The sequence below is a fragment of the Oryctolagus cuniculus genome, chromosome Y (assembly GCF_051225735.1).
Source record: "Oryctolagus cuniculus isolate XC-2025 breed Fujian yellow rabbit chromosome Y, ASM5122573v1, whole genome shotgun sequence".
NCBI lineage: Eukaryota > Metazoa > Chordata > Mammalia > Lagomorpha > Leporidae > Oryctolagus > Oryctolagus cuniculus.
The window spans coordinates 6325315-6350474 of NC_142889.1; the positions used below are offsets into that span (position 1 = coordinate 6325315).

Below are 25160 nucleotides of genomic sequence, written 5' to 3' on the forward strand. Positions count from 1 at the left end.
TTACACCATGATACTGGTTATTAAACAGTTGAGAAAACATTGCTTTTATCTGCCTCTAATAACATCAATTAAGCTGAAGTAGGCAGGGGTCTTAAGTTGAAAGTAACAAATATTTACTTCCTCTGAAAACAGAGTGAATTTTAATGTTTCATGCAGATCCTATACATAACATTGTCACACTCATTATTTTAAAATGTAAAGATTAAACTTCCCAATGGGAGGAAAGATTAACTTTCATTAATAGCAAACTGTTTGGCTCAATATTCTCAATCTAGTCAAGAGACCATAATAGACAATTTACATTTTGTGAGTAAAATTATATTCACCATGTGGCTGGTTTAGCTGAATCTATACTACACAAATCAAAATTGGACACTTACCATAATTGTCAAATGCATCTCTATAAAAGCCTCTACTTGGATGCTCAGAATAATCTCTATTGCGACCATAGCCACCACGGTCACTAGATTTAGGAAAGATTTAATTAATTTAAAAATTACCAATTTCAGTAACATAATTGATAAGCACAGAATTTTCAAGGTACCTATATCCTCTAGAGAAATGTTCATCCCGAGGACTAGAATGGCCATAATCATGGTACACAACGTCTCTAGTTGGAGGACCATAATCCTTGCCTTCTTGGGAACCTGGATAATCTCTGTAACTTAAAAGCAGTGGGTTTTAAAATATTAATTTCTAAAGTACAAAACACAAAAACACTATCTCTTAAACACACACAAAAAATCAGCGAAGTTATTGAACAGTATTCCTTCAAATACTACATACAAATGGGCTAAAAGTACATGACACAACTCCGTAATTCATTAGGAAAATGAAAATGATGACCAAATAAAGACATGTTTCCTATCTACTACAAAGTCTATACTAAAAAAAAAAAAAAATTGAAAAAGGGGCCAGCTCTGCGGCACAGTGAGTTGTTCCTCTGCCAGTGGCACCGGCATCCCATATAGGTGCCAGTTCTAGTCCCTGCTGCCCCTCTTCCAATCCAGCTCTCTGACATGGCCTGGGATAGCAGTAGAGGATGGTCCAAGTCCTTGGGCCCCTGCACCTGCACAGGAGACCGGCAGGAAACACCTGGCTCCTGGCTTCGGATCAGCCCAGCTCTGGCCACTGCAGCCATCTGGGGAGTGAACCAACAGAAGGAAGACCTTTCTCTTTCTATCTCTCCCTCTCACTGTCTGTAATGCTATCTTTCAAATAAATAAATAAAATCTTTTTAAAAATGGAAAAAAGAGAGGATATAAACACACTGGGATCCTAGAGTATTGGTAATATAAAATAAACTGGTGCAACTGCTATGTTGTAATTTAATGACTCATCAAAAAATTAAACCTAATTATTACTTCCCTCAATAATTGCAGTTATTTATGTATATATCCAAAGTAACTGGAAACAGATACTCAAATATGATTTGAATGATCCTAGGAATATTATGTTAGAAAAGAACTTAAATAGGGTGAGGCTGTGGCACAGAAGGTAAGACCACCGCCTGCAGTGCTGGCATCCCATATGTTAGCACTGCTTTGAGTCCTGGCTGCTCCACTTCTGATCCAGCTCTCTGCTATAGCCTGGCAAAGCAGTAGAAGATGATCCACTTTCTTGGGCCCCTGCATCCAAGAGGGAGACTCAGAATAAGCTTTTGTTCCTGGCTGTGGACCAGCTCAGCTCCGGCTGTTCCAGACATTTGGGGATTGAAACAGTGAATGAGAGATCTCTGTTTCTACTTGTCTGTAACTCTTTCAAATAAATAAAAGAAATAAAATAACATAAGTACCAAATACATGCTATAATGTCAGCGAATCTTAAAAACATGCTAAGGAAAAGGAGACACAAAAGATCACATGAACTATCCTCTATAGATCATACAGATAAAATAAACATGCTATTTGTCAGGGGTTGAGAGGAGGGGGAACTTTGGAATGTAATGTTTAATTGGTAAAGATTTTCTCTGGTGTAAGGCAATATTTTGAGGTCTAAATGGAAGTGGCTCTTACATAATACCAAACTGTTAATTTTAAAATTAAAAACTGATTTCCTTTACCTATCTTTTGCAGCATAACCACCACCTCTTGGTGACACATAGTAATCTCTCCGGGAAGACACTGGCTTTCTACGCGGTAGATCTCCATAATTCTCTCTCCCGCGTGATTCAGGACCTTTAGTTTCAACATCATAACATTAAGTACCTCAAAGAACATTTTTTCCTCTTTACAGAAGTCAAAAATTATTCCAAGACTCCATCAATGCTTTTCTGTTTACCGCTTAAACGTTATTCACATTTTTTTCTTGTTATGTTCCCTCTCTACACAGAAAGTTTAAAATAATGTTACCTTATGTAGACAAAACCTCAAAAATAAGATTACTTACACATTTTCCTTCATTGAATGTCTCCTTCTGTTCCTTTTGCACTTGACTATCCTTCCCTTGCATGTGTCATCATTTCAGTTATCTATCCCTTCTCATCACATCAAATTATTCTTAAAAACTTGTCTTCACTCTTACTGCTTATAATTGTTCATCATACTGGTCCATTATTCCTGTTCTTTTTACTATTCAAATTTCAAACACAAAATTAAACCAAGTAATTACAATTTAGTGTAAAGACTAGTTGAAACAAATCTGTCACTATCCTTTCAACCTGTTTTCTTTTTTTAAAAAGCCTCAGTATACTCCAGTCTTCTTGCTGTTTAACTCATTTGTTTTTACATACCAGCATTGGCAACTTAGTGCAACAAAACCTTTTTGTAAATACAGATGCTTCTCATAATTTAGTTCTAAGTCAAAATCCTCCTTAAGTTAAATATGAATTTAATATATTATATCTCCTGAACATCGCAGCCAGTTACTAACACAACATACTTCTACAGAAATATAAGATCACAGGGGTTACTGGGAACTGCAGCTTACTTTCACTACCCCGTATCAGAGGAGAGTAAAAGATCACCTATCACCAGCCAGGAAAATAGCAAAATTCAAAATTTGAAGTACATAGTTCTTTCACATTATGGTAGAGTGGAAAAATCTGAATTCAGGCTACTGTAAACTTTGGAACTATTTCTTATTTTGTTTTACATAACTGCCTCATTTTCAAAAATTTCACTTTTTTCTGTAGCCACCTCAGTTTTTAAAGGACCTAAGTTATCCTTAACATACTTCTTTCTTTTTCCTTTAGAGTCTTTCAAAATAAAGTTCTGTTATCAATTAATCCTCTTTCCCATTCATTCTCCTAACAAGACTTTGTTATATTTTATGTTTTATACTATATATTCTCTTTGCCTTTGCATATTTTTAAAAGATTTATTTGTCATTTGAAAGAGTTACACAGAGAGAAAAGGAGAGTCAGAGAGAGAGAGAGAGAGAGAGAGAGAGAGAGAGAGAGAAAGGTCTTCCATCTGCTGGTTCATTTCCCAACTGGCTGCAATGGCCAAAGCCGCGCTGATGCGAAGCCAGGAGCCGGGAGCTTCTTCCAGGTCTCCCATGTGGGTGCAGGGGCCCAAGGACTTGGGCCATCCTCTACTGCTTTCCCAGGCCATAGCAGAGAGCTGGATTGGAAGTGGAGCAGGCCGGGTCTCGAACCAGCACCACATGAGATGCCAGCACTGCCGGCAGCGGCTTTACCCGCTACGCTACAGTGCCAGCCCCTGCCTTTGCATATTTCTAATGTCTCCCCCTGCCCTGCCCTACCCTGAATGGCTAAAAGTATGTAACTCAGGAAAATTTCTCATAGTTGTATGTATCTTAATATGCCTTCAGGACCAATGATTCTCATAAACAAGCAGCAAATGAAACACCAATTTTAGTGCTTAAAAACTTCTTTAGAAAAGACTTTCTGGGGGCCAACGTTGTCTCACAGCACATTTATCTACCACCTGCAAAGTCTGGTTCCCATGTCAGAAAACCAGCTCAATTCCTGGCTACTCTGTTTTTTAATCAGTTTCTTGCTAACGTATCTAGAGAGAAAGCAGAGGATGGCCCGTATTTAGCACCTTGTCACCTATTGTGAGAGATCAGGATGGAGTTTCCTGTTCCTGAATTCTTTCTGGCCCAGCCCTTACTGTTGCAGCCCTTTGGGAAATGAACCACCAGATGGTAATTTGCTACTCTGCCTTTCCAATAAATTATATTAAAATCCAGGGCCGGTGCTATAGATCAGTATGTTAATCCTCCGCCTGCAGTGCTGGCAAGCCATATGGACACCAGTTCTAGTCCCGGCTGCTTCTCTCCCAATCTAGTTCTCTGCTATGGCCTGGGAAAGCAGGAGAAGATGGCCCAATTCCTTTGGGCCCTGCACCTGCATGGGAGAAGACCTGGAAGAAGCTCCTGCTCCTGGCTTCGGATCAGTGCAGCTCCGGCCATTTCAGCCATTTGGGGAGCGAACCAACGGAAGGAAGACCTTTCTCTCTGTCTTTCCCTCTCACTGCCTGTAACTCTACCTCTCCAATAAGTAAATAAAATCTTTAAAAAACATTTTTGCATCTTCATTTATTCCTTTACATATGAAATATATTTTAAATGCTTGTTTTTAAATTAAAAATAAACAATTTTGAAGCAAAAGAACAAACTCTCATCCCCCTCTCCAAATGCCCCACAAAAGCCACAGAGGAAGTTGAAAGAGAGATCTGAATCCAGGTTCCCTACTGTTTGGCAGGAACTCCATTACTTATCAGTCAGCACTACCTTCTGCAGTCTGCATTAACAGGAGGGTGGGACCTGAACTGAAAAATGAACTTAAGTAGTACAATGTGGGACACTATCTTCATTTGCATCTTAACTGTTAGGGTAAATAAGAGCTCCCTACTAATGAATATTAATGACAAAAATGTAAACATTCAAACTATTTACTTCATAGAGTTCATTTTTTATTTTTTATTTCTTAGCTAAGAAAGCCATCTTGCTATTCAATCCATCTTACATACACAAACTCTGCTACCTTTTAACTGAAAAATTATTACAAGCTAAATTTTTTTATTTCCTAAATTATTACCAAGTGGCTAGTTTTATTTTACTGCTAATGAACTAGCTTACCCTTGCATATTAGTAATGTAATGGAATATTCATTTGGGGAAAACTGTACCTTTTAAAGCAAGCAATTTTCTCAAATCTTGTCTTGTGTTAATTCTTATTCCTCAATTCCTAGAGATCAGCGTTTCATGTTTTAAGCACTCACTGGCTAATCCTCTAATGGAAATAGGTTTGCTCCGTATGTATTCTGAAGATGCAGATATCTGTATTCACTGATAACTGTATTCAAGGTAAACTGGATAATGGCAGCATCAAGAACCCACTGTACCAAAGTTTAAAAACAGAACTAGAGATTATACTTCTCTCTTTACATGAAGTAAGATATTATGTTGTTAAGCCTCTTTACTAATAAATGTTCTTACTTCTGCTTTGTAATCCAGGACCTTATTTTAAATCTCCTCCTAAACGTTATCTGTTTTATTTGTTCTCACACCTTTTTTGTGTGCTTTCCTGCTTTTAGTTCACTTCAAATCTCTTCATTAGTCCACCAGTGACAATTACATTAAAGTTCAATCTTTCCGGCTGGCGCCGCGGCTCACTAGGCTAATCCTCCACCTTGCGGCGCCGGCACACCGGGTTCTAGTCCCGGTCGGGGCGCCGGATTCTGTCCCGGTAGCCCCTCTTCCAGACCAGCTCTCTGCTGTGGCCAGGAGTGCAGTGGAGGATGGCCCAAGTGCTTGGGCCCTTCACCCCATGGGAGACCAGGATAAGTACCTGGCTCCTGCCATCGGATCAGCGCGGTGCGCCGGCCGCAGCGCGCAAGCCGCGGCGGCCATTGGAGGGTGAACCAACGGCAAAGGAAGACCTTTCTCTCTGTCTCTCTCTCTCACTGTCCACTCTGCCTGTCCAAAAAAAAAAAAAAAAAAAAGTTCAATCTTTCCTGCACTATTAGATCTTCCATACATTTCACAACTATGCAAGTGACATGAACTGACTCCTTCCTTAACTATTATGTAAATGTTACATAAAATGTCTTCTATTGATTTCTCTGTATTTCCTTGCCATAAGAAATAAATTATCGTTCATGTTTTTCTGTGTTTATTACTAGCCTCACAATCAAAAAGGATGCCTTGAACAGAAATAGTTCTGTGATCTTAGCACTAACAATGTTATGATTGCCAAGTTTCAGTTATTTTATAATTACTTTAAGAACATAAAACCAGCTGTTAAAATATACAACCCAAAGTTAAACATGTGAGACAATTCTCACAGGACATAATTTTCAAGAGAATCTTGAGGAAAAGCAGCCTTACAATCAAAGAATGTTGGAGGGGACTTTTAATAAAATGTAATAGATTCTGTAATGAATTAATGAAGGAATGGTTTTACTACTATGGTCATTAATTACCTATTACATCTATTATGGGTAACTGAATTTATCTCTTCATCCTGAATTTCCAAATTCCAAATTGCAATTCCAATTCCAAATTCCAAATAATAAGATGCAGAAATACATAGGCAAGTAGATAGGCAGATTTACTATTTCTATGTTGCTTCTTAGGTTTAAACATTAATCCAATTTAACTCATTTTCATTCATAAGAAAACAACTTTAGTTCTAAGGAAAGAAAACTTGTTGTTGCATAATATTTACCTCGTCCTCTCACTGCACTATTGCTTCTTGCTGGAACAGAAGGAGCAGATCTTTTAGGAGGAGGACCTCCACTTCTTGAAGATGGACCTCTTTTAACTGCAAAGGGTCCCCTAGAAGAACTCATGTTGACATTATAAGTGTAGCCTCCATCATCTGCATTTAAGCAAAAAAATCTTTTTTATTAAGCAATATCAACATTCTAATGGCCAAATTTGTTGCTTAAAAATGCCTACTAAATAGTATCATAGTCTTGAGAAGTATTCAACTGTCAAAATTTAGTATTTATAGGATAAATTCTGCTTATGGTGGATTAGCTTGAAAATTCTAGAAAAAAAAGTTCAAGTAGCATTTTATACTGGTGTGGAAAAGATTGGGAGAGAATAAGAGAGTGAAAGAAGAGGGCAAAGTCTTACAAACAAAATCCAGTTAAAGTGAAGGTTTTTTGGTATATTAGGAAGAAAATAATTGATCTTTTGCCTGGTATAAAGGAAGTGTTTTCAAAATAGATCAGCATATAAACCAAAACATCCAAACAGAAACCCAGGTCATTCACAAAATCAAAAGATGATGTGTCAGAAAAAAATGCGGCTTTTACACTAATATAACATTATACAATTCTTACAGTTAATTTATGAAACACTCCTACAATCAATCAATTTGGACTTTGCTAAGTTTTAAAGAAATGAACATTAAAATGTAAAAACTTTATCTAACTGGAATCACTCTTAAATATATTCTAATTCCCTGCTATTATCAAATAAATAAATGTATAGTCTCCTGTAAGGTGGTAAAGTTGATTTTCAAGATCAATTTACTTAGAGAAAAAAAAAATCCCAAACTATGGAACTGAAATTTCACATGAAACATCTTCAGTCTTTCATACATCTGATTATAAATATTGGTAGGGTTTTTTTTTTTGGTTTATAATGAATATATTCCTTTTGAGTGTAAAACAACATTTTTTAAATGTAAGGTATACAAACCATGCATTTCATACACACAAATATAGGAACATAATGACTGTTTGCAAACCTAACTGCTCTCACACCCATACTCCTGCTCTTCTTCCTCCTCCTTCTCCTAGTCCCATTCTTATTTTTTGCTAAGATCTATTTTCAATTAACTTTATTCACATAAGATTAACAAATAGTATGAAAAAAACTGTTCCTTAACAGTGAAGACAAGAGCTATTGAAAGTCATTGCAACTGAGAGTGTCAATTTCACCTCTATATATTACTTTCAGGTATTCTATTTGTTACCACAGATCAGGAAAAACATAAGGTACTTATCTTTTTGGGACTGGCTTATTTTACTAAGTATAATGGTTTCCAGTTCTATCCATTTTGTTGCAAACAACAGGATTTCATTTTTATTTTTCCACTGTGTAGTATCCTACAGTGTACATATAGCATTAATTCTTTTTCCAGTCTTCAGCTGACAGACATCTGGCTTGATGCCATATCTTAGCTACTGTGAACTGACCTGCATTGAACATTCTCCAAACTGTCTTCCACTGTGGCTGTACAGTTTTATATTCCCAGCAGTAGTGGATTAGGGCAACTTTTTTCCCCCCACATCCTTAATCAACATTTGTTATTTGTTGATTTTTGAATGAAAGCCTTTGTAACGGGTGAGTTGAAGCACCATTGTGGTTTTGATTTGCATTTTGCTAATGGCCACTGATCCTGAGCACTTTTTCTTCTGTGTGTTGGCTATTTGGATTTCTTCTTCTTTCAAGATTTATTTATTTGAAAGGCAGAGTTACAGAGAAGCACAGGCATAGAGACACAGAGATCTCCCAGCTGCTGGTTCACCCCCTAAATGGCCCCAATATCCAGAGCTTTGGCAATCCAAAGTCAGGATCCAGGTGATTCCACTGGGTCTCCTAAGGCGGCCCAAGGATTTGGACCAACCATCTTCTACTGCTATCCCAGGCCATAGCAGAGAGCTGGATCAGAAGTGGGTCTTGAACCGGCACCCATATAGGATTCCAGCACTGCAGGATGCTTCTTTACCTGTTAACACACAGTGCTGGCCCCTGGATTTTCCCTATTGAGAAGTGTACATTCAAGTTCTTTGCCCATTTCTTAACTAGACTGTTTTACTGTTGTACAGTTTATTGATTTCTCTATATATTCTGGATATTAATCCTTTATCAGCTGCATAGTTTGTAAATATCTTCTCCCATTCTGTCAGTTGCCTCTTCACTTTGCTGGATGTTTCTTTTGCAGTGCAGAAGCTTCTCAATTTGAGCAATTCCATTTATCAATTTGTCTTTGTATTTCTGTGCTTCTGGGGTCATTCCCAAGAAAACTTCACCCATCCCAGGGTCTTTCAGGGTTTCCCCAAGGTTATCTAATAATTTCACAGTACTATGTCATAGATTTAGGTCTTTGAACCATTTTGAGTGTATTTTTGTGTAAGGTGGAAGGTAGGGGTCTTACTTCATACTTCAGCATGTGGAGATCCAGTTTTTCCAACATCAATTGTGTGAGACATTGTTCTCACTCCAGGGATAGATTTTAGCTCCTCTGTCAAAGATAAGTTGGTTGTAGATGTGTGAATTGATTTCTGGAGTTTCTATTCTATTCAATTGTCTTATTCATCTGTTTTTATGCCTGTACTAGGCTGTTGTGATTATAAATGCTCTTTATTATGTTTTGAAATCTGGGAATGTGATGCCTCCAGCTTTGTTTTTTGAGATTTCTTGTGTTTCCAAATGAATTCAGCATCGTATTTTTTCTGTATCTGAAAAGAATGCCCTTGTTATCTTGACTGGGATTATGAGAGTCCTAAATCCACACAGGTCCAAGATATCTCCCATACTCTTTCCTGGCATCAAGAAAATAAAAACATTGGTGCCACACTCCTAGAGAGCTTCACCATTCTCATAATCTGTCCTAGCTACAAATCAGGCCTGAGAGACTTTCTGAGCTTCACCATTCCCGCAACTGCTCCCAGTTACAAGTCAGAGATCCTGTGCTTCCAGGTCCCTATTACTGCCACAGCTATAAATGAGGCAGCCCTGATGACTCCTTGTGTCAGGAACACCATCTCATGGTATCTAGTATCCTCTCCAGATGCTCCAGCCCGAATCCCACCTTGTTTTGTTTGGCCACTTCAACTCTCCTCCCACCTAACTCTGAACTCCCTTGACACAAGTTCCCTATAAAACTCCAGCTCTACACATGCACTCTGAGCTCCTCTCCCTCTGATGCTGCTCCTGGAAGTTCTTTGCCCTAATGGAACTTATTGAGGCTCAGCGTGGTCTTGGTTGTCGTTCTTGGTCATGGCTGAAAACACTAACAGGGACACACTGAATCTGTAAATGGCTTTTGGTAGTATGGATATTTTAATGATGTTCATTCTTCCAATCCATGAACATGGTAGTTTCCATTTTTTGTGTCTTTTTCTATTTATTTCTTTAATATTTTGTATTTTTCATTGTAGATATCTTTGATGTCCTTGTTTAAACTTATTCCAAGGTGTTTAATTTATTGTGAATCCATTGTGAATGGTTTTGATCTGAGAAGTTCTTTCTCAGCCATGGCATTATCTGTGTACACAAAGGCTATTTCATTGTATGTCCTGCTACTTTACCAAATAGTTTTTTGCCTTTCAATAGTCTCTTAGTGCAGTCTTTTGAATTCCTTATTTATTGAATCATGTCTGTAAATAAGGATAATTTGACTTCCTCATTCCCAATTTGTATCTCTTTCATGTATTTTTCCTTCCTAAAAGTTCTGGCTAAAACTTCTAGGCCTATATTGAACAGCAACAGAGAGAGTGGGTGCCCTTGTCTGGTTCCAGATCTCAGTGTTGCTTCCAACTTTTCCCCATTCAATAAAATCGCTGGCCCAGGGTTTGTCATAAATTGCCTTGCTTGTGTTGAGGAGTGTTCCCTCTATAAACAACTTGCTTAAGGTGCTTTCTCGACATCTACTGAGATTTTTTTTTTTGTTCTAAGTTTGTTAATGTGTTGTATCATGTTGATTGATTTGTGAATGTGGAACCATCCATGCATTCTGGGGATAAATCCCACTTGGCCTGTGTGAATGGTATTTATGATGTGTTGCTGGATTCAACTGGCTATTATTTTGTTGAGGATTTTTGCATATGTGTTCATCAGGGAAACTGGTATGTAGTTCTCTTTATCTTCTGCAGGTACTGGAATTAAAATGATGTAGGCTGAATGTTTGGGAAGATTCGCTCCCTTTCAATTGTTTTGTATAGCTTGAAAAGAATTCTAGTTAGTTCCACTTTAAATGTTTGGTGGAATTCAGCAGTGAAGCCAACCTATTCTGAGCTTTTCTTTGTTGGGAGGGTATTTATTATTGATTGGATTTTTGTCTTGGTTACTGGTCTGTTTAGGTTTTGTGTATCTTCATGAATCAATTTTGTTAGGTTGTGCATGTCCAGGAATCTATCCATTTCTTCTAGTGGCAAGGCCAAGGCACTTTCAGCTAGCTGACAAGGTCACAGCAGAAGGTCTGTCTCAGCAAGGCATGAGAACAACAGCTAAGGTCCTCTTGGTGGTTTTAGGTTTGTTGGGAATTGCACTCTGTATAAGAAGCTAGAACTTCCTGGTGGTCCTGCTAATGATAGCTGTATTTCTAATGTTAGGGAAGAGCGCTTGGTCTCGTAATCCCCAAAATGTCCATTGCTTTGTAAAATTTTAATCAAGAAGAATGTTGGTATAGGAGAAGGGGTTGATGCTTTATGCAAAGTTGAGTTGTTTGTGGAAAAGAATTAAAAGGCAATAGGCTCCTGGTGTATACTTCCCACTAAAATAAAGGTAAATGTTATTAAAGCTTTAATTCAATACGTGCTACAAATACCAGTATGGTTAGGATGTCAAAACTGAGGAATAGATCTAAGTGAACCTTTAGAAAAGCACAATAAATAAAGAGTTACGGAAAGAACTGCAAAAGAAGGGATACATTTTAAAAAGGGCCTGCTTTGAACACTAGTACTTCAGTAAAGATTAGATTAGGAAGGTAATATTCTAGCTGTGTAGCCAATTTCTGCATAACTTGACAGCACTCGAGGCCTTGGCTCATATGCGCAGCCCATTATCTTGCATCTGTCTGATAGTAACCCATGCTCTGAATATGCCCTTGAAAATCAAAGAAATTGTTACTACATGAGAATGGATAACAGACTTGTTACTGTAAGGAAAATCATTATGTGACTTATGATATAAAAATAAAGCCTGGTGCTCAAGCGCCAGAGCCATGCCATCAGCCTTGCTGTCCATTTGTCTCTCATTTCTTCCTGTGCTGACCCTATCACACCTTTGGGAACCCCTGGACTGGCTGGTGCAGGACTCCAACTTTCTAGGTTTCCCAATTTGTTGGCATGAAGCTCTTTGTAGTGATTCCTGATTAATGTTTTTTATTTCTGTGGTAATCTGTTATATTTCCTTTTTCTTTTCTAATGTTATTGATTTGGGTCTTCTCTTTTTCTGGTGGGTCAATGGTGTATCAATTTTTATGTTTTCAGTAAAACAGATCTTTATTTTGCTATCTTTTGTAGGTTTGGGTTTCTATTTTTAAAATTTCTTATTTCTTTTCTCATAATTTTGGATTTGCTTTGCTGTTGTTTTTCTAGTCCTTGAGATACACTGATAGCTCATTTATTGGTGCCTTTCCACTTTCATGATGTAGGCACCAATTGCTACAAACTTTCCTCCTCTTAACACTACTTTAGTTATACCCATAATTTCTGATATGTTGTACTGTTGTCTTTTGTTTCCAGAAATTTTTTTGATTTCTCTTTTGATTTCTTCAGTGTTCATTCAGGAACATGTTGTTCAGTCTCCATATTTTTGCATATGGTCTAGAAATTCTTAAGTTGCTGACTTCCAGCTTGATTCCGTTTTGGTCAGAGAAGATGCATGGTAAGACTTCGATTTTTTTTTAATTTGCTGAGACTTGCTTTATGGCCTAGAATATGATCTGTCCTAGAGAAACTTCCTTGTACTGGTGAGACTCTGTATTCTGCAATTGTAGGATGAGAAGTTCTGAAGATAGCCATTAGGTCCATTTGGTTTGTAGTGTCATTAAACTCTACTATTTCATTTCTGATTTTTCTGTCTGATTTCTCTGTCCTTTGCTGAAAATGGGGTACTATAAGTCCCCCATTACTACTGTATTACAGTCTATGCCTCTTTAAATCCATTAATATTTCCTTGTAAAATCCACTTTCCCTGCAGTTGGGTGCATATTACATTTATTATAGTCACATCTCCTGTTGAATTGATCCACCAGTCATTTCATAGTGCCCTTCTTTGTCTCTCTTTTATGTCAAAGCCTACTTTGTCTGATACTAGGATGGCTACACCAGCTCTTTTTTGATTTCTGTTAGCATGAAGTATCTTTTCCTTTCTTTCAGTCTGTTGTATCTTTGTTGGTGTGATGTCTTCTTTGGAGGCAGCAAACAGACGAATGTTATTTTTTAACCATTCAGCCGGTCTATACAAATATTTTATTTATTATTTGAAAGAGTTACAGAGAGGTACAGGCAGAGAGAGACAGACATACAGACAGACAGGTCTTCCATCTGCTGGTCCATCCCAAATGGCTGCAACAGGCAAAGCTGTGCCGATCCAAACCCAAGAGCCAGGAGCTTCTTCTGGGTCTCCCAAGTGGGTGCAGGGGCCGAAAGGCTTGGACAGTCTTCTACTGCTTTTCCAGGCTATAGCAGATAGTTGGCTTGGAAGTGGAGCCACCAGGACTTGAACTAGTGCCCATATAGAATGCTGGCACTGCAGGTAGCAGCTTTGCCTGTTATACCTCAGCAGCAGCTTATAACTGGAGACTTGACGCCTTTTAAATGCAGTGTTAACTATTGGTAAGTATCAATTTTGTCCTCCATTTTGCGTATTCCTACTGTTTAACTTGGATTTTCCTTGGGCTTTAACTGGGAAATATTTTGCCTTCACATTCTTTCACAGTGGTGACCATGTTTCTGTGTTTCTGAGTGTAGCAAATCTCCAAGCATTTTTTTTTTAAGGCTGGGCAGGTGGTGACAAATTTTTCCAATTTCTGTTATGGAAGTCTTTATTATTTCACCTTCATTCATAAGTAAGACCTTTTCAGGGTACAGTACTCTAGGTTGACTTTTTTTTTTCTCTTAAGACTTGATTATATCTTGCCATGCTCTCCTGGACTGAAGATTTTCTGATAAGTCAGCTGTGAGTTTTGTGAGTTTAACTGGAGATCATCAAACTAATATGGTATTTCTCGCTTGCAAATTTTAGAATCTTTTCTTTATGTTTTACTTGGAAAGTTCACTACAACACGTCATGCTGAAGATCTTTCTGATTATTTCTATTAGGAGTCTATGTGCTCCCTTTACCTGGACATTTCTTTCTCCTAATTTGGGAAGTTTTCTGTATTTATTTCACTAAAAATGCCTTCTAATTCATTCTCTTTTCATGCCTTCCAAAACTCCAAAGACTTGTATGTTGGGCTATTTCAGAGCATCCCATAAACCTCCAACTTTAATTTTTCTAATTTCTCCTTTTGGTCTTATGTAAAATTTTTAAGAACCTATTGTTAATGCCATTTTTAATGCCTTATTGAATTCTTCTTTGCCAGTACTTCACTTTTTCTTTAATATCTCTGTTTCATGAGAAAATTTTCATTCACATCATATATGGATTTATATAATTCCGGGATTTGCTTCTGATTACATCTGAGTAATCCTTTGACTTTTAAATTCCATTTCTGGCATTTAATCTCTTCATCTTCATTCTAGTACTGAAGTGCTAGTGTTTCCTTGGGGTATCATGTTGTCTTCCTAATTCCTGTTTCTTGAATTGCTGCATTTATGTTCAGGCATTTGTGGAAATACTTGTTGAGTTTTTTTCCTCCTTCTGATGGCTTTTATCTTTGGACTACGCCTCTGTGTGCTTTTTCAGTGCATGCCCAGGGGAGTATGCTGGGTGTGGCCAGGAAGCTCTGTTCAGTGCTCCAGGGTAAAGGGAGCATCCAAAATGACATCCATATTGGGCATGTCAAATCTTTTTCTTTAATCAGGGGGGAAGTTTAATCAGCTCTGTTGGCATAGTCTCATACTCAGCTCCTCTATTCCAAGACCCAGGCTCTAGGCCCAGTGGGTACAATAGTCATCCATGCTGCCACAAGATCCAAATGATCTGTGCAGTCCTCATATTGAGCACAGATCCCACAGGAATGACCCATCAAAGGCAATCAGGGAGCCCTAAGCATATGGAGCCACATACAGCTACTGCCCAGAAACTTAGCCACACCCTACACCCTCCCATACAAACACACTGTTTCCACTGTCCCAGCACAAAAGGCTCCCAGTCATTGGATCCACTCCGCTTTGTTAGTCTATCCCATCCATGGAGAGGTGAAGACACTCCCACAGCCAGCTGCCTATCAGCGTTCTGTCCAGGCTGCCAGAGCCCCAGAGCTTGTGACATGCTGGGAGGCTGGAGCAGCCCACAATCCTAAATGGGCACCCAGTCCGCATCAATCCTTCTAGCCAGCCTCAGATGTCTCCTCTGGGCTGGTCCGTGGACTTGTGAACACAAGCTGCTGTAACCGTTACCTACATCTCAAAATGGTGTCTCCCCTCTCTCAGTTAGTTGCAGGGTACTTCTGCTGGGTAGTCAGGTTGGCAGGTATACTGTCCCCCAAATGGCTCTAAGCCAGACTCACACAGGCTCTCCCCACAACTTTATTGCTAGTAGCTCGGACTGCCGCAGTCCAGTCACACCTCACCTCACTATCCAAAAAGATGGTGCTGAGGCTCTTGGCTGTTGGTGTCTTGTGTTGTGTCTATTTTCCTGCTTCAGGTCTATAACCCCCATAAAGATCCACTACATGCTATTTCCACCACAGTTTTCTCCATAGCTGTTCCCTGAGATTGCACTCTCTCCACTTTTATTTTTACAACCCTCCCCTATCCTAGAGCAACAAGCTCCCTCCCTGTTCTGCCATTTTGGAATCTCTATTCAATACTGGTTATTAAATCCTTTCTTTTTGAAGAGCAATAAATAAGTAAAACAATAAAACCTGATAATACAGATTTTTTTTAGCACATGGGTAATTTTTAAAATGTTCACGACCCTCCCTTGACTGTGAAAATAAGGCATCTCTGAAAATAGCTTAGGTACCATTTTCAATGATTCAGCCTCTAAAATTAATGAAAGTGTTTTCACTTTTCCAGAGTTAAAGTCACTCCGAGAACTACAGCCCTGGATGCAAACTTCCTCACAACAGACCAACACACAATTCCCTCTATAAAAATGACCATGTATTATTATATTTACATAGATGGTTACATACATATACCTAATAAAAAAAACCTGCTAAATTAATTTTTACATGGAGTTGTTGATCCCAATGTATAAAACTATATGTTTATTTGATCAACAGAAATAAGTTCTGCCAGAAAATTTGGAATCAATTAGCACTTACAATAAACTGAGCTTAGTATGAAATTTATAAAGCTTTTCTGAAAATAATCACAATATTAAAATAATATTTCAGTCACTATTTAATCTTTCTTAGATTTCTATACCATTTAGTAATTTATAAATAATTTTGGTCAAAAAGAAAACAGATTTTCTATAGATTCAAACTTACTGCTTTTCAGTCCCATGGTTGTATCCTTATATTTTAAAACTTTATCCAAGTGTCCTCTATATGATGGATGCCATCTTGTTCCTCCACTTGTTCCCTTTCCATTTTTCATATTTCTTACAGGACCTCTGTTTCTAGGAGGTTGTGGTCTTCGTGTCCCAACACTTTCAAAAGATGGTTTGTTGGCTTGTTCTACTTTAATAGTTTTTCCATCGAAAGACTAAAAAGATCATATATATTATGTATAATATCACACAAATTTTAACATAAATGCTAATTTTATGAATTCACTTCTACTCCAACTCCAGTAACATAACTAGTATCCATCCCATAAGTCATTTTTGCAAACCAAACATTTTCTTCTGAAATGATCATGTACCTCACAAAGCTTACTTGTAAGACATTTTATTAGGACACACATTCTACAAAGTCATCCAAAACATAAATTTGTTATTGAAAATTCTTGAATTTCTCTAGCATTTTAAGACATTTAACACTCTGAAAAGATTAACACCTCAGATATTCTGTAGGTGACAATCCTACATTCTACAGTGCTAAATCACTTTGTCCTTACATTCCCACCAAATAAAAATTTTCAGCGTCCCAGGATAAGCTGTCATTTTCAGTTAACAATTCAAAGTTATTACTTGGTTATGTAACTCACATGCAACATTAATTTTAATTATTTATTGTGTTGAAAAAGTTGAAGGATGATAAATCTCCCAACATTATCTGTAATTCTGTGTTTATAGTTCTTTAATTTTTTCTATAAATGGATCTTGTTTCATCTCATTTCCAATCTTTGCCTCATCCGTTTCACATTAGGTTTTAGAAGTTTCCCTGAAGAAATTCTCGGCAGAGCCAAGATGGCGGAATAGTGAGGGTGCGCAATGACAGTCCGGGAAAAGATAGTTTAATAAAAATGCAATTACTGTAGTTTCAGGGAAAGGCTCGGGAAAAAAAATTGCAGAGGAAACTCTTCTGGATCTAGTGGATGTGACACGGAGGACCTATGAGGAGAGCAAGGATGCCCATGGCTCGGGAGCTCAGCCACAGAGTCTGCGCACCAGCGCTGGAAGGGGAGGTGAGGCGAAACCTCAGTAGCCCAAGACATTGGCAGGGAAAATGGCAGAAAGAGCCTAGAGGGAATGAGGCTTGAAGCCCCGCTGGGGAAAGTTCACCAGGCTAACTGGAGGAGAGAAAAAAATAAATAAATAAAAGGGACCGGCATGGACACGAGCCTCTCTCTCCACTCAGCTTACAAAGCCAAGCAAGACAAAGAGCAGGCGCCATTTTGGACATACGTAAAGCAGCGCCAGCTATCAGCCAAGCAGAAAAACCTGACTCTGGTGGGGAGAAATAACAGGAGGTTAGGACCTAGTGAAGGTATGGAGCTAATGAACTGGGAGTGTGAAAATCTGAGGGTATGGGAGAGAACTCATGGAGTACACAAACTCGGTAACCTTGGCAGCCCAGTGGGAGACTGCCAAGAAATTTGAGAGCACACTGAGGACTGTATAGACCCTTTCTGTTGTCCTTGGGGCAGAGCAGACGAATATTATACCCACAGGGGCCAGATTTCATACATTGACTAGCCTCAGTTCCACTCAGCTGTGCGGAATTACTTCCCTTCTGAGTTAAAAAGAGGGAGGAAGGGAGGGAGAAAGAGAGAGAGAGAAAGCTGAGTGAGTCACCTTTGGCACACCAAACAGAGCTCTCAGGCCACACCCATCTCAAGCCCTAAGGCTCCATCAAAAACAGATAGTCCACTTAATCTAGAGTCATAGTATAACAAGAAAAAGCACCACAGTGAAGAAACCAAATATCTCCAATATGCCAAATAACAAACGCAAAAACCAAGGTAATAAAAACAAGGAAGTCACCATGATGCCCTCAAATGAAAAAGACACCCCAATTCAAGATTATGAAGATGATGAGATAGAACAAATGCAAGAAGCAGATCTCAAAAAATTGATAAGAACATTAAGAAGTTCTCAAAAACAAATTCTTGAACTACAGAAATCCTTAATGGACAAGATAGAAAATCTCTCTCGTGAAAATGAAATATTAAGGAGGAATCAAAATGAAACGAAACAACTAGTACAACAGGAAACTGTGATAGTGACTGAAGTGAAGAATTCAATAGATCAAATGAAAAACACAATAGAGAGCCGTACAAACAGAATGGGTGAAGCAGAAGAGAGAATATCGGACTTAGAAGACAGAGCACAGGAAAGGAGACAGTCAGACCAAAGAAAAGAAGAGGAAATTAGAAACCTAAAACATATTGTCGGGAATCTTCAGGATACTATTAAAAAACCCAACATTTGGGTTCTAGGAGTTCCTGAAGGCATGGAGAGGGAGAAAGGATTAGAAGGCCTTTTTAGTGAGATATTAACAGAAAATTTCCCAGGTTTGGAGAAGGACAGAGACATCCTAGTACAGGAAGCTCACAGAACCCCTAATAAACACGACCAAAAGAGATCCTCACCAGGACACGTTGTAATTAAACTCTCCACAGTGAAACATAAAGAAAAGATCCTAAAATGTGCAAGAGAGAAACGTCAGATTACTCTCAGAGGATCTCCAATCAGACTCACAGCTGACTTCTCATCAGAAACTCTACAAGCTAGGAGGGAATGGCGAGATATAGCCCAGGTACTAAGAGAGAACAACTGCCAGCCCAGAATATTATATCCTGCAAATCACTCATTTGTGAATGAAGGTGAAATAAAGACTTTTCATAGCAAACAGAAATTGAAAGAATTTGTTGCCACTCGTCCAGCCCTGCAAAAGATGCTTAAAGATGTGTTACACACAGAAACACAGAAACACGGTCATCAATATGAAAGAAGGTAAAGGAAGGAAACCAAGGAAGGAAACCTCACAGCAAAAGATCACAGGGAATTCAAAGCATATATTAGAACTTATCTTTGGCAAATGGCAGGGCAAAGTTACCACTTATCATTAGTCACATTGAACGTGAATGGCCTGAACTGTCCAGTTAAAAGACACCGATTGGCTGATTGGGTTAAGGAACAAAACCCTTCTATTTGCTGCTTACAAGAAACACATCTTTCCAACTAAGATCCATACAGACTGAAAGTGAAAGGCTGGAAAAAGATATACCATGCCAACAGAAATGAAAAAAGAGCGGGCGTAGCCACCTTAATATCGGACAACATAAACTTTACCACAAAAACTGTTAAGAGAGACAAAGAGGGGCACTATATAATGATTAAGGGATCAATACAACAAGAAGATATAACAATTATCAATGTATATGCACCTAACTACAGGGCACCAGTTTATCTAAAAGATTTATTAATGGACTTAAAGGGAGACTTAGACCCCAATACAATAGTACTGGGGGACTTCAATACTCCACTCTCAGAAATAGACAGATCAATAGGACAGAAGATCAACAAGGATACAATAGATTTAAACGACACTATAGCCCAAATGGATCTAACAGATATATACAGAACTTTCAATCCTACAGCTAAAGATTTTACATTCTTCTCAGCAGTACATGGAACCTTCTCTAGGATTGACCACATACTAGGCCATAAAGCAAGTCTCAGCAAATTCAAAAGAATTAGAATCATACCATGCAGTTTCTCAAACCATAAAGGAATGAAGTTGGAAATTAGCAACTCAGGAATCCCTAGAGCATACGCAAACACATGGAGATTGAACAACATGCTCCTGAATGAACAATGGGTCATAGAAGAAATCAAAAGAGAAATCAAAAACTTTCTGGAAGTAAATGAGGATAACAGCACAACATACCAAAACTTATGAGACGCAGCAAAAGCAGTGTTAAGAGGAAAGTTTGTATCAATAGGTGCCTACATCAAGAATTTGGAAAGGCACCAAATAGATGAGCTTTCAATTCACCTCAAGGATCTAGAAAACCTACAGCAAACCAGACCCAAATCTAGTAGGAGAAGAGAAATAATTAAAATCAGAGAAGAAATCAACAGGATTGAATCAAGAAAAACATTACAAAAAATCAGCCAAACGAGGCGCTGGTTTTTTGAAAAAATACACAAAATTGACACCCCACTGGCCCAACTAACTAAAAAAAAGAAGAGAAAAGACCCAAATCAATAAAATCAGAGATGAAAAAGGAAACGTAACAAAAGACACCACAGAAATAAAAAGAATCATCAGAAATTACTACAAGGACTTGTATGCCAGCAAACACGGAAACCTATCAGAAATGGATAGATTCCTGGACACATGCAACCTACCTACATTGAACCATGAGGACATCGAAAACCTAAACAGACCCATAACTGAGACAGAAATTGAAACAGTCATAAAGGCCCTCCCAACAAAGAAAAGCCCAGGACCAGACGGATTCACTGCTGAATTCTACCAGACATTTAAAGAACTACTAACTCCAATTCTTCTCAAGCTATTCAGAACACTCGAAAAAGAGGGAGTCCTCCCAAATTCTTTCTATGAAGCCAGCATCACCTTAATTCCTAAGCCGGAAAAAGATGCAGCACTGAAAGAGAATTACAGACCAATATCCCTGATGAACATAGACGCAAAACTCCTCAATAAAATTCTCGCCAATAGAATGCAACAACACATCAGAAAGATCATCCACCCAGACCAAGTGGGATTTATCCCTGGTATGCAGGGATGGTTTAATGTGCGCAAGACAATCAATGTGATACACCACATTAACAGACTGCAGAGGAAAAACCATATGATTATCTCAATAGATGCAGAGAAAACATTTGATAAAATGCAACACCCGTTCATGATGAAAACTCTAAGCAAACTGGGTTTGGAAGGAACATTCCTCAATACAATCAAAGCAATCTATGAAAAACCCACAGCCAACATCCTATTGAATGGGGAAAAGTTGGAAGCATTTCCACTGAGATCTGGTACCAGACAGGGATGTCCACTCTCACCACTGCTATTCAATATAGTACTGGAGGTTCTAGCCAGAGCTATTAGGCAAGAAAAAGAAATTAAAGGGATACAAATTGGGAAGGAAGAACTCAAACTATCCCTCTTCGCAGATGACATGATTCTTTATTTAGGGGACCCAAAGAACTCTACTAAGAGACTATTGGAACTCATAGAAGAGTTTGGCAAAGTAGCAGGGTATAAAATCAATGCACAAAAATCAACAGCCTTTGTATACACAGACAATGCCATGGCTGAGGAAGAACTTCTAAGATCAATCACATTCACAATAGCTACAAAAACAATCAAATACCTTGGAATAAACTTAACCAAGGACGTTAAAGATCTCTACAATGAAAATTACAAAACCTTAAAGAAAGAAATAGAAGAGGTTACCAAGAAATGGAAAAATCTTCCATGCTCATGGATTGGAAGAGTCAACATCATCAAAATGTCCCTTCTCCCAAAAGCAATTTATAGATTCAATGCGATACCAATCAAGATACCAAAGACCTTCTTCTCAGATCTGGAAAAAATGGTGCTGAAATTCATATGCAGACACTGGAGACCTCGAATAGCTAAAGCAATCTTGTACAACAAAAACAAAGCCAGAGGCATCACAATACCAGATTTCAGGACATACTACAGGGCAGTTGTAATCAAAACAGCATGGTACTGGTACAGAAACAGATGGATAGACCAATGGAACAGAATTGAAACACCAGAAATCAATCCAAACATCTACAGCCAACTTATAGTTGATCAAGGATCTAAAACTAATTCCTGGAGCAAGGACAGTCTATTCAATAAATGGTGCTGGGAAAACTGGATTTCCACGTGCAGAAGCATGAATCAAGACCCTTACCTTTCACCTTACACAAAAATCCACTCAGCATGGATTAAAGACCTAAATCTACGACCTGACACCATCAAGATACTAGAGAACATTGGAGAAACCCTTCAAGATATTGGCACAGGCAAAGAGTTTCTGGAAAAGACCCGGGAGGCACAGGCAGTCAAAGCCAAAATCAACTATTCGGATTACTTCAGATTGAGAAGTTTCTGTACTGCAAAAGAAACAGTCAGGAGAGTGAAGAGACAACCAACAGAATGGGAAAAAATATTTGCAAACTCTGCAGCAGACAAAAGATTAGTAACCAGAACCTACAAAGATATCAAGAAACTCCACAAAAACAAAACCAACAACCCACTTAAGAGATGGGCCAAGGACCTCAATAGACATTTTTCAAAAGAGGAAATCCAAATGGCCAACAGACACATGAAAAAATGTTCAAGGTCATTAGCAATCAGGGAAATGCAAATCAAAACCACAATGAGGTTTCACCTCACCCCAGCTAGAATGGCTCACATACTGAAATCTACCAACAACAGATGCTGGCAAGGATGTGGGGAAAAAGGGACACTAACCCACTGTTGGTGGGAATGCAAACTGGTTAAGCCACTATGGAAGTCAGTCTGGAGATTCCTCAGAAACCTGAAGATAATCCTACCATACAACGCAGCCATCCCACTCCTTGGAATTTACCCAAAGGAATTTAAATTGGCAAACAAACAAGCGGTCTGCACCCTAATGTTTATTGCAGCTCAATTCACAATAGCTAAGACCTGGAACCAACCTAAATGCCCATCAACGGCAGACTGGATAAAGAAATTATGGGATATGTACTCTTTAGAATACTATACTGCAGTAAGAAACAACGAAATCCAGTCATTTGCAACAAAATGGAGGAATCTGGAACACATCATGCTGAGTGAAATAAGCCAGTCCCAAAGGGACAAATACCATATGTTCTCCCTGATTGGTGACAACTGACTGAACACCAAAAAGGAAACCTGTTGAAGTGAAATGGACACTATGGGAAACGGTGACTTGATCAGCATAGCCCTGACTGTTAATGAACAACTTAATACATTATCCTTCTTAGTAGTTTTTTTGTCTGTTCTACTTAATATGACTGGTTTAATTCTGTAATTAATACACAGTTATTCTTAAGTGTTGAAAATTAACTGAAATGTGATCCCTGTTAAACATAAGAGTGGGAATACGAGAGGGAAGAGATGTATAATTTGGGACATGCTCAAGCTGACTTGCCCCAAATGGTAGAGTTAGAAACATACCAGGGCATTCCAATTCAATCCCATCAAGGTGGCATGTGCCAATGCCATCTCACTATTCCAAGTGATCAATTTCAGTTCACAATTGATCATAATGAAAGGACTAAGAGTCAAAGGGAGCACATAAACAAGTCTAGTACCTGCTAACACTAACCGATAGAATAAATAAAGGGGAGAGTGATCCAACATGGGAAGGGAGATACTCAGCAGACTCATAGAATGGCAGATGTCCTAAATAGCACTCTGGCCTCAGAATCAGCCCTAAAGGCATTCGGATCTGGCTGAAAAGCCCATGAGAGTATTTCAGGCATGGAAAGCCAAGACACTCCGGCAAAAGATCTCTGTGAGTGAGATCCCAGTGGAAAGAACAGGTCATCAAAGAAGGAGGTACCTTTCTCTGAAGGGAGGAGAGAACCTCCACTTTGACTATGACCTTGTCTAAACAAGATCAGAGTCGGAGAACTCAGAGGGCTTCCATAGCCTTGGAAACTCATGACTGGTGCATAGGGAGATTACTGATGCCATAAACAGGAGTGTCAATTGGTAAAGTCAACAACAGGAGTCACTGTGCACTTACTCCTCATGTAGGATCTCTGTCCTTAATGTGCTGTGCATTGAGATTTAATGCTATAACGAGTACTCAAACAATATATTTCACTTTGTGTTTCTATGGGCGTGCAAACTGCTGAAATTTTTACTTAATGCATACTAAACTGATCTTCTGTAAAAAAAAAAAAGAAAAGAAAAAAGAAATTATCAATTCCCAACTTGACTCTCACTGGGTTTAAACATGACAATAGGTCTGATCTGATTTCATCATCATTTAAAAAAAATCATCTATTATTTTTCACTTTATGTTTCTGTGTGGGAGCAAACTGTTGAAATCCTTACTTAATGTATGCTAAGCTGATCTTCTGTATATTAAGATAATCGAAAATGAATCTTGATGTGAATGGAAGGGGAGAGGTAGTGGGAAAGGGGAGGGTTGTGGGTGGGAGGGACGGTATGGGGGGGAAGCCATTGTAATCCATAAGTCGTACTTTGGAAATTTATATTTGTTAAATAAAAGTTAAAAAAAAAAAACAGAAAGAAAGAAAAATGAAACCCGCTGAAGTGAAATGGACACTATGAGAAACGGTGACTTGATCAGCCCTTGCCCTGACTGTTGATGAACAACTTAATACTTTATGCCTCTCAGTATTTTTTTGTTTGTGCTACTTAATACTATTGGTTTTACTCTGTAATTAATACACAATTATTCTTAAGTGATGGAACTTAACTGAAAAGTGATCCCTGTTAAATATAAGAGTGGGAATAAGAGAGGGAGGAGATGTACAATGTGGGACATGCTCAATCGGACTTGCCCGAAATGGTAGAGTTAGAAATGTGCCAGGGGATTCCAATTCAATACCATCAAGGCGGCATGTACCAATGCCATCTCACTAGTCCAAGTGATCAAGTTTTTTTTTTTTTTTTTTTGACAGGCAGACTAGACAGTGAGAGAGAGAGAGACAGAGAGAAAGGTCTTCCTTTGCCGTTGGTTCACCCTAAAATGGCCGCCGGGCCGGCGCACTGCAGCCGGCGCACCGTGCTGATCCGAAGGCAGGAGCCAGGTGCTTCTCCTGGTCTCCCATGGGGTGCAGGGACCAAGCACTTGGGCCATCCTCCACTGCACTCCCGGGCCATAGCAGAGAGCTGGCCTGGAAGAGGGGCAACCGGGACAGAATCCGGTGCCCCGACCAGGACTAGAACCTGGTGTGCCGGTGTCGCAGGCGGAGGATTAGCCTGTTGGGCCACGGCCCCGGCCCCCAAGTGATCAATTTCTGTTCACAATTGAT

The 25160-nt window shown here is 38.8% G+C and overlaps 1 protein-coding gene across 1 annotated transcript in view; it reads right to left on the reverse strand.

Moving 5' to 3' along the window:
* The window catches only part of LOC149119165 (RNA-binding motif protein, X chromosome-like), a 34028-nt gene that overhangs the window by 613 nt on the left and 8255 nt on the right, over nt 1-25160 (reverse strand). Inside the window, exons 4-8 of the mRNA XM_089325131.1 lie at nt 16258-16474; nt 6637-6789; nt 2063-2177; nt 545-664; nt 381-463 (exon numbers count right to left, since the gene is read on the reverse strand). Coding sequence (XP_089181257.1) covers nt 381-463; nt 545-664; nt 2063-2177; nt 6637-6789; nt 16258-16474 — 688 coding nt within the window. The remainder of the gene's footprint in view (nt 1-380; nt 464-544; nt 665-2062; nt 2178-6636; nt 6790-16257; nt 16475-25160) is intronic.